The sequence below is a fragment of the Fukomys damarensis genome, unplaced genomic scaffold (genome assembly GCF_012274545.1).
Source record: "Fukomys damarensis isolate Sample0158 unplaced genomic scaffold, DMR_v1.0_HiC HiC_scaffold_1, whole genome shotgun sequence".
NCBI lineage: Eukaryota > Metazoa > Chordata > Mammalia > Rodentia > Bathyergidae > Fukomys > Fukomys damarensis.
The window spans coordinates 59,136,092-59,145,642 of record NW_022900913.1 but is presented as its reverse complement, the minus strand read 5'-3'; the positions used below and the strand labels follow the sequence as shown (position 1 = coordinate 59,145,642).

The following is a 9,551-nucleotide window of genomic DNA, read 5'->3' as shown; positions in this document are numbered from 1 at the left end:
ATAATATTGATTGTCAATTGACCAATTGTATATTCTCAGAAATGGTGACTTCCTTTCATTCTGTGATGGGTTTGAGACAACCTCTCTTTATAATGATGCCTGTAAAAATTAATGAGTCCTGGTATGAGGAACAAGGATTACAAATATTGATAGAGGTAGAAAAAGCTACATGGCAAGCCTTCACAACCCATGGTATAACCCCTGCAGAGGCTGGTAGTCAAAGACGGGTAAGAGAATTGTGGAGAAATATCCAACCTAAGACAGAGCATGAGTATTAAACTGCTCATGGCTTGATGACGGGTAAGGGATTTCTCTGGACATTTCTCACCTAAGACAGGCACAGCCTTTCTGCTGAACAGGGAAAGTCCCTGCTCTAAATATAATAAAAAGGGGGATATGTGGGAAGCCAGCCATAGCCCACTGGCTTTTTGAAAGACAACATTTGTTCCTTTTTAAGGACTGCACATGTTAAACTTGTTTTACCCTGCACGGGAGAAACCCAGACAGCCAAAGATCTGTAGGAGTCAGGTGTTGTTAACTCCATTTTGTTATGTTAAAGATCTGATGTTATCTATAGGAGCAGGTATTGAGGTTACTATGGTAATCCTAGCCCATAATAGTTCGGTCTTTTCCTTTAAAAGGCTGATGCCTGCCTGCAATAAACGTCGCCTTGATCAGATTCTTGTCTTGGCGTCCTTCCTTTCTCTCTGCCCCATCTCCACCCCGCTGCTCTTTCAGGTTTGAGGCACTGCGGGACAGTGCTCTGCGTCGCCGGTTCGCGACACCTAAGCTCTTAGCACGAGTCAAGGACTAAAGAGGCAGAGTAAATAAAGGAAGATGATTTGTTTGGAAAAGGCTGGAAAAAGACAGCTATTCTGGAAAGGCAAGGTGAATGCCCCGGGCCAGTGTTCTGGGATCCTTTCATTAAGGACTATCCATTCTTCCCACCCGCCATGTGGGCACCTGGACGATGTAGTCTTCTGAGTGGTTTTCTAGCTGTCTTTGATCCTAACCTCTGGGCTCCTCTGTCTATATTCTTTTTGGCTGTTTGATTCCTTCCTGTCCCTTTGTGATGGTTAAGTGCGTGTGTGCCTGTGTGTGTGTGTGTGAGGGTGTCTTTATAGAAAAGTAGTAGAGTCACTGGTTAAATAAAGGGGACATGTGTGTATCTGGTGTAATAATACAGGATGCTAAAGTGAGAATATGTATGCTGTTATGGATGAACAAGTTAGAACATGGAGATGCGCCACACTCTGTGACAGATTTGAGCCCCTCTATTAAAGCCAGCAGCGGGGTGGGGTGGGGGTGGCTAGTGCCAGGGAAAGTTCTCTGAGCAACAAGAAGTTTGATTTCTCCTTTTAAACTGTGCTTTCAGTTGGGGAGGGCTCAGGGGAGAGCCAGCGGAATCTTGCAGAAGCAGAAATATGCCAGGTTAGGGGGAGGGGCACAGGGAAGTTTCACACATGCTAGGTGAGCTGCAAAGCATCCTGCAACTACAGCAAGTTTTCCGCCAAGCAGGATGTGGGTTTTGGGTGCTTTGTCCGAGCCACAGGTACAAGCTGATGTTGAGGCTCAAAATGGAGTTAGGTTGACTCTCACGATACACGTGTACAGGTGTAGGGGTGTGTGTCTTTTACACATTAAGTAAGAGTCTTTAAGTGGCTGGCCCTTGTCTCCTTTGCATTTTATCAGAGGTGGGTGAAAGGAGAGGGGCTGGTTACCCTGGACTTTGATGTTTTGTTAACTCTTTCTGATAAATTCTTAGGGTAATTGCATTACCTGGTGCCCTTCTGGGTCTGATCTCTCACTCTTCTGTTTTTCTAATTGCTCTAACTGCAGAGTCTAGCTGTAAAGGCAAAAGCTGCTTTTAGTAAGATTCCCTGTTAATTTTTAATAAAGCCTATCCTTTCCTGGCCTAGGCACCACTTTTCCCCAAGATGTAATAATTTAAAGGCAAAAAAAAAAAAAATGGGAGAGAACAGGTTTTAAATATCAAAGTATTTTTTCTTTTCTTTTTTCTTTTTTCTTTTTTTTTTTTTGGTACTGGGGATTGAACTTGGGTCCTTGCGCTTGCAAGGCAGGCCACCGAACCACTGAGCTAAATCCCCAGCACTCAAAGTATTTTTTCTCATGGCAAATTCTCAAAGATGTTCTGTCACAAACCAAATGTTTGCTTTTTAAAAAAGGAAACTTGGCAGTGTTTAAAATCTAGAACCACCATCTCGCAATTTCACTTATATTGCTTTGGATGTTAGTATTTAAACTTTGCTTGCTTTGTTCTTTGTACTCCATATCTCCACAAGATAATTTCATTTTGTAGACCTGAATGACAAAAATTGTTTCTCATCCTAAGTATGCTCAGAGTTAAGTGTTCAAGGATGTTGTGTAACATTTACCCAATAAAGTATTTGATTTTTAAAAGTATGAAAAGAAAGAAAACAAAAACACCTGCATAACAATTGTGGTCCTGACCCTAAATGCATCTCAGCAGCAGCAGCAGCCCCCTCTGATGATGTTCTCACCTCCCTGATGGGGGGCACAGCAACACACTAAAAAGTCCCAAGGATGTGGTCCTTAAGAGGGCAACGCAGCCAGGCTGGCTCTACTCCCTGTCCGCCTCTTCAGCCTACCTCAGCCTGGACTTTCTAAAGCTACTCTCTCCCCTGGCTAAGCCATGTTATCTGAATTCCGAGATGCTGCCATGTCTGACCTCTGGTGCATCATTTGATTCCAGACCAGCATGCAGTCAACGTGCTTTTGGCCACAAACACACAGGCTGATTTTCACTTTCTAGGGATGCCTGCATGGGTAGAACTTGCTGCTGATTTGAACTACCTCTTGGTCTGATGGCCCCAAACCATGACACCTGCTCTTCTCTTTAGCCATCAGCTGACTGAAAGCCAGGGCTCAGAATGGGTTTCCCACTCCATGGGCTGCCTCAAATCTGGTGACTTGAGTCAGTTTCTATCACTTCAAAACCCATGGGACAGCAGGAAAGTCAATTTGGTGGCCATCTTTCCTTTTGTTTGCTTTATCATTACCAGTTTCTGTCTTCAAGTTGGCAAAATTGGGACATCATGTATAAGAATTACTCTCAAGCTTCATTGGCCTGGGTCCCCTTAATGTACTTTAAACTACCGCGAACCACAAAGAATCATTGTTTATGTGGGTTATATCTCATGGTGTTTTGGTGTCAGCTCATACTTACATGAATTCAGTGTCCATGTATTCTCAAGCCAATGGTTAGTTAAAGTGTTAGAATCTTGAAATTGGCAATGTAAGTATTTACACCACTGAAATTGGTAAATGCTACAAATCAAAGCTTTTTCTGAAGATCCAACTTAACAGGATACCACTGATTTTGTGCGACAATATTTTCCATATTTGACACTGAAATTGAGAAGTCTGGAAGATATTTTAGCCTAAAACAATAAATCCCTTATATCTGATGATACCATATTTTCATAAATATAATTTATTCTCCAAACCATAATTTAATCACAGTAGTCGCAGTGTTTACCTTTTTGCACTCTTTAAAATAAATGTTTCTGTCTGCTTCTGCATTCACCTGGGTGCATGATCACATGTCACATAGTTTCTGGAAAACTCAACTGTTCACTTGTGAAAGCATCAGACTAAAAGAGACAAGTAGCATCTTCATGTTTTAAGTTGGTTTTAAACTCACAGATGTCCCAAGTGGGTCTGTTTTGGAAATCACTACATTGGGACATTTCTCCTCTTCCTCAGATGTAGTTCAACTGCATGCCATCCTAAGACATAAGTAGCATTATCCTGTGGTCCGTTTCTCTCCATATATGTTTAATCTAGTAATCTGAAAGGCCTGGCCACATAGCATTCTAATGATTCCAGGAAATTACGGTTTGCTGACAATGTTTTTTTGGTAATTATCATCATGGCTCCCAGGTGAAAATGAACTACTCTCGGAGGGCCCAGCCTCAGAAATTTATGAAACTGGACATAAACACTGCTTAACATTTTTCCTCCAGGACTTGACCCCAGCTTTCTTAATTTCTCAAATTTGGAAATATAACCTAAAAGTTTCCAACTGTACATTTAATAGCCAAATATTCCATTTCCCCAAAAAAGCTATTTTTGACTTGGTGGGAAAAAAAAACCAAACATTTTTGTGTTAATAAAATTCAAGTGTTTTGAGTTCAAATGTATTTTGAAAAGTAAAAATAGGAGAGTTTCAAGGTTATTTTTTGGCTGGAGAGAGGATCCTGTTTCTGGTGATCATGAGCAGAAATCTGACTTCATTTAATTTATCTATGGTCTCAGAAACTTAAAAAGCTTGTGTTAAATTTAAGAAATTTCTGTTAACAAAATTCTTGTTTAGCTGAAATAATTTCTCCATTAAGTATAAATCCAGTTTTTTTTTTTCTTTCTGGTGGTATGTTTTCTTTCTTTTTTTTTTTAAGTCAGGGACTTGCTCCATCTCTAAACTTGGATCTTTCTGCCTCAGCCTTCCAGGATGCTGGATTACAGGTGTTTACATTAGCTATCAAGTCTAGAAATACTTGATTGAAAACTTTTTATTGATTTTCAACTCTCAGAGGTTGACAGCTGGCTGCTTTCAATTTCGCCTGCTGAGGGCTTGCTAGATAACAAAGGATTATCTCACACACACAGGAGGCAGGGCAGCTCTTCTACATGTTTCCTCCCTCTTCTCATAGTTAATTTATTTCTCTTTCACTAGAGAAAAAACTATTTGCCATCAATGATATTTACAATATTTGAATATGTGTTCAATGTTATGAGCCTCAATTTTCCTAAAGAGAGCAAAAAAACAAAACAAAAAACCCCAAAATAATCACTAAATGCCTTTAGCAGAAACTGTGTCGTACTTTTTAAAAATCTTGATTTATTCTACCAGATCTAGTCTTCAGGTCTAAGGAAGTGGACCTTTATGAAGTGTGTTTCCTTGCCCTCTGGCTTGGAGGAGGCACTAGCCAGAGACTGGAGGGCAGTGCCAAGGTTGGCACGTCCCTCCCTCCACCCATCTGGGTTCAGACGGTAAGAGGTCCTGGAAATGCCATCCGCAGGCTTCAGCAGCCCCATGGTTTCCTGAAGGCTCCCTACACATCTGCAGATCACCCAGTCCCCAAATGCTCTTCAGATAGACATCATGTATGTGTCCTCCTACCTGGGCTCAAAGGATATGAAGATAATTTATTCCAGAGAGACACCACGTGTGTTTTCATGTTTATTAATATAGGTTACATGACATTTTTAAAAGAGTGAATATAAAAACTGAAATCGTATTTTGTAAGTACTGTGATGATAGGTATTTTCATATATACAGACTAAATATACAGTGACAGTAAATTTCTGATTTAGATAATATGAATATAGTAACAGTTAATAACATCAGTGCTAGCTTCTACTTATAGTTATATTACTCTTAGGTAAATTATTCTATTTGGAAATACTTTGCTCTTTTAAATAGATAAACATTTGCCTTGCAACTTTCCCCCTTTTTTCCAGTTTTTTTTTTTTTTTTGGTTGTTTAAAATACCATCACTTTTTAATCAGGAAAAAAAGATTTCAACCTAATTTTCAAATTACTTTGCCAAACCTATGAAGATTTTCTATGCTTGATACTTATCACAGGGTTAAAAAATGCTTTAAAAAGCACTTCATTAACTTAAAAGGAAAGTGAAAAATATAGAATAATTTCTTAGATTTCAATGACAAATCCATTTTCCTGTTATTTCTAACCAGTTTGACATAAATGAGCCTTAAAAGAAAACTTGAGTAACTTATTGAACAAAACATTTATAAATAAATACTGTCCAGTTGATGCAGACTGAAGGATTTATCTTTTAAAAATGAGTATCATTTTTAAAAAATGAGTATCAAAAATGAGTTGTATTTTCATCTTAAGTTATAACCATTGGAAGCAAGTGTTCAAAGCTCTTTTTTGGACCGATCTTGCTTGTGACACAGATCTTTGTGTGACTCTGGGTGACATCTGGCTTGTAACACTGCTTTGTGCATGGTACAATACATCACTATCCCTGTACTGTGCCCTCTGCTCTGCTGAGAGCAGGGTTCAGTCCCACTCCACTCTGCAGGCCCTGCACCCACTGGGGACACCTGTAAGACAGGAATATGCCTTCCTCTCTGTTTCCAAGATGGGCAGAGCAGTCTCTTATGGCTGTTGCCACCCAGGTGTCAGTCACGTCCTGCTTTGCCAGTTTCTAAAAGACATGCTCAGGTCACAGAAAGCCATTGCAGGGAACCCAGATGATGGTGTCAGCTTGGCAGCCCGGTCTTGCTGGTTCCCAGGAGGCTCAGTGGGACAGCTTCTACCACCATGGATCCGCTGTCTGGACTCCTCATGTCCAGCTCTCGACGTAGTTTGCTCTGACAGGCAGTCTGTGGTCACTAGTGGGATCCTGCTCAGTCTCAGCTCATGTATACATGCACGCTGCTGACCATAGCAAATGGCCTTTTTTATCTGTTTTGACAACTTTCAAAACTGAAACTTTGATACGTTTAAAATGAAAAACACTAGAACTTTTTCTACAGACAGATACTACCAAGTCTCACCCTTCTATTAGTTAAAAACTGCCATGAAACAATTTCAAAATACACTTACTTGCAAAATAAGTGACATATGTGTGTGTGCGCCATTCATGTGTAAGTCATGGAATCTGTCACTGCGGTTGGACGTCTTCAGATGTTCAGGGCTAAACTTCACCAACCTCGACTTTGCATATAAAGTCAGAGAATCAGAGATGTTTTTCCTATAATTCCCAGGTTAAAAAAGAGAGGGTTTCAAAGTGCCTAATCCATACTGTGCTGCAGATAACACACATGTGTGCATACTCATAGATAATATATATGTCACCTCTATCTATATATAAAAAGTGACATTCAGATATTGTAGCACTGGCAGTATTACCTGGAATACTACTTTTTTCCATTCCTATTACTTTTTCTGGTAATTAATCAGTATTTATGCTCTCCTAAGAAGTCGGCATGCAAATCATACATTTGTTATTTTAGATGATGAAGTAGTTTTGCCAGAGATGAACAGAATCCCTGGGCTTTTCACTTTTTTAACCTTTCTTTTTAACAGACCAGCAGTCACTTTTTCTAAGTTAACAGCTTTTTGTAGATACTATTATTCATGTTAGTAGAGCTGGTATCCATTTTACTTGCCATCAACTGACCGCTGCTGTTGTAACTGTTGGGATCCACGTTTTCCTTGCAACACAAGATACTATAGAGGTGCCGCTGGCACTCAGAGGAGGCGTAATAGTAGATCAAGGGGTCGATGCAGCAGCTCATGCTGCTGATGCAGACGCAGATGAGGTAAGCAAAGTAGGCGGCCTCGGTGGCAGGACTGTGGGACAGGAACAGGTAATGTGTGATCAGGAGGACATTCGTGGGCCCAAAGCAGATGAGGAAGATGCAGAAGACAGTTACCGACAAGAACACAGCCCGAGACTTGTTGTGCTGGCTGGCAACAGTGGAAGAGCTGAGACATCGGATGATAGACACGTAGCAAATGGTGGAAATGACCAGAGGCACGAAAAAGAAGATAGCTGAGAAGGCCGAGAAGTAATAGGCGTAAAATCCCTCAAGCAGCGTTTCGTTGAGCACATCATGGCAGGTGGTGATGTTGAGCCCTGGGACCTGGGCAGTTTGCTCCCGGAGGAGGAGCGGCAGCACCCCGATGATGGCCATGGCCCAGATGGCCAGACTGGTGAAGGAGGCCCTCCCCATGGTGCGCCAGGACAAGGCCTGGATGGGGTACACCACAGCCAGGAAGCGGTCCACACTGATGGCCGTCATGAGCATGATGGAAGCATACATGTTACAGTAGAAGGCCGCGGTGACAAACCGACACATCTCAGAGCCGAACTTCCAGTCGCTGCCGGAAAAGTAATAGCTGATCTTAAAGGGCAGCACGGACACAAAGAGCACATCAGCCATGGCCAGGTGCAGCATGTACACGACGGCTGGCTTTTTGACCTTCATCTTTAGGATGAACACAGCAATGGCCAAGAGGTTCAGGGGGAGGCTGATAAGGACCACGCCGGTGTAGACAGAGGGGACAAAGACGGTCAGCCAGGAGCTGGTCAGGTAGCCGGAAGCATCTTCCGAGATGAACACCGGGGGTGGCTTCTGGAGAGGTCTGCTAGTGTTGAAGGAGAGGCTTCTTCTTTCCGTCAATGTGCTTGCATTTCTGTCCTCTTCATCCTCCATAGGGAATTGTTCAAATACATCATTGGAATTCCTGAGAAGGAATGACCGGGGATTCAAGGTGGGATTTGTTGCTCTGGACCCTGGAAAATTAAAAACTTGAAGTGAATGATTTAAAAAGGCAAAAGAGACATGGAGAAGGTACATTTTTACTTCTCCTTGTTTCTCATTTTCTTCACAGGGCAATGAATGATGAAATCCAGATCACACATGGATAGATTGCAGGGAATAAACTAACCCAAGACACTTTGAAATATTCTGTTTGGATACAAGAAAACACTTTTAAACTTGCTTGTCCAATGGGCAAAAGTGAGCAATATACTTTTAAGAGGCCTGCCCAGTAGATGTCAGGAAAGACTCAGTGATGACAGGAAGGAATAAACAGGGCTTTCTCTTTCTGTCCTACCCTGTCTGTAGGTACGCAAACCACACCTCTCCTCCAGGTGCCTCCACATGCACACTTCTGACAGTTTGTGCCATCCTGTGAGATCCATCCCTCCCAATAGGAAAATCCACATAGAATGTGGAACAGAGCTCTTAAAGGCCTTTGAGCACCTTAAAGTAGGATCCAGGCCTCCCAATTCTACCATCTTTAGTTTGCATGCTTAGAGTATGAAGTCCCAAATCTACATATCTGAGTTTAAACCAGTGCCTCTGATTACCTCCTGATAGAATCACAAGGTACCAATGAACTCAGTCTGCTTGATGCCTACTTCCTGAGCAGGACAGCACACACTTTTAATCACTAATGCCAGGCTGATGACCTTCGCTTCATTTTAGAATGCCACATCTAGAAGCTGATGGCCCTGAAGTATTCTAAAATGCACCTTGGCTTATCTCAAGGCACACACCAACCCAACTGGGTTCTGTGGAGTATCAATCAGATTCAAAATAAAGGTTTGGCTACACACTTCTTCCCTTTATTATCCTCTTCCAACAAAAAGAAATCCATTTGAAATGTTAATCAGATAAAAAGCAATATCTAGCAGTAGGAATTCAATCAGCTTTTCCTTCTAAGGAGTTCTGCTAAAATCCTGCCACTGGAGATGAGAGATAGGGAAAAAGAGCTTCTGGTGGGCACTGGAAGATGAGACAAGAAGGAAAGAAACCACTTAGAAAAAGGACGAGGCCTCTGTTACAGAGAATGCTCAAAACAAAGGTTGGATATTTGGGTCTCAGGGTGCTGTCAGAGGATTTCAAAACTTGTCTGGAAGCTGGACAAGTATATAAGGGATTTCGGAGCTTTTGGTTTTTTGTCAGGTGTAGAATCCTTCCTGCAAAGACAACTTACACTGAGAGGTGTATTTCTACAAAGC

General features: G+C 41.7%; 1 protein-coding gene across 1 annotated transcript; it reads right to left on the bottom strand.

The window, feature by feature from the left end:
* Positions 1–5,262: 5,262 nt before the first annotated feature.
* Positions 5,263–8,388, bottom strand: F2r (coagulation factor II thrombin receptor). The gene has a single exon (XM_010619152.3). The coding sequence runs from the start codon at positions 8,380–8,382 to the stop codon at positions 7,123–7,125; it is 1,260 nt and encodes a 419-aa protein (XP_010617454.1). The 5' UTR covers positions 8,383–8,388; the 3' UTR covers positions 5,263–7,122.
* Positions 8,389–9,551: the final 1,163 nt, after the last annotated feature.

What these genes read in the sequence shown, in the direction of transcription:
- F2r (XM_010619152.3), bottom strand. Translation starts at nt 8,382, where the DNA reads ATGTACCTTCTCCATGTCTCTTTTGCCTTTTTAAATCATTCACTTCAA.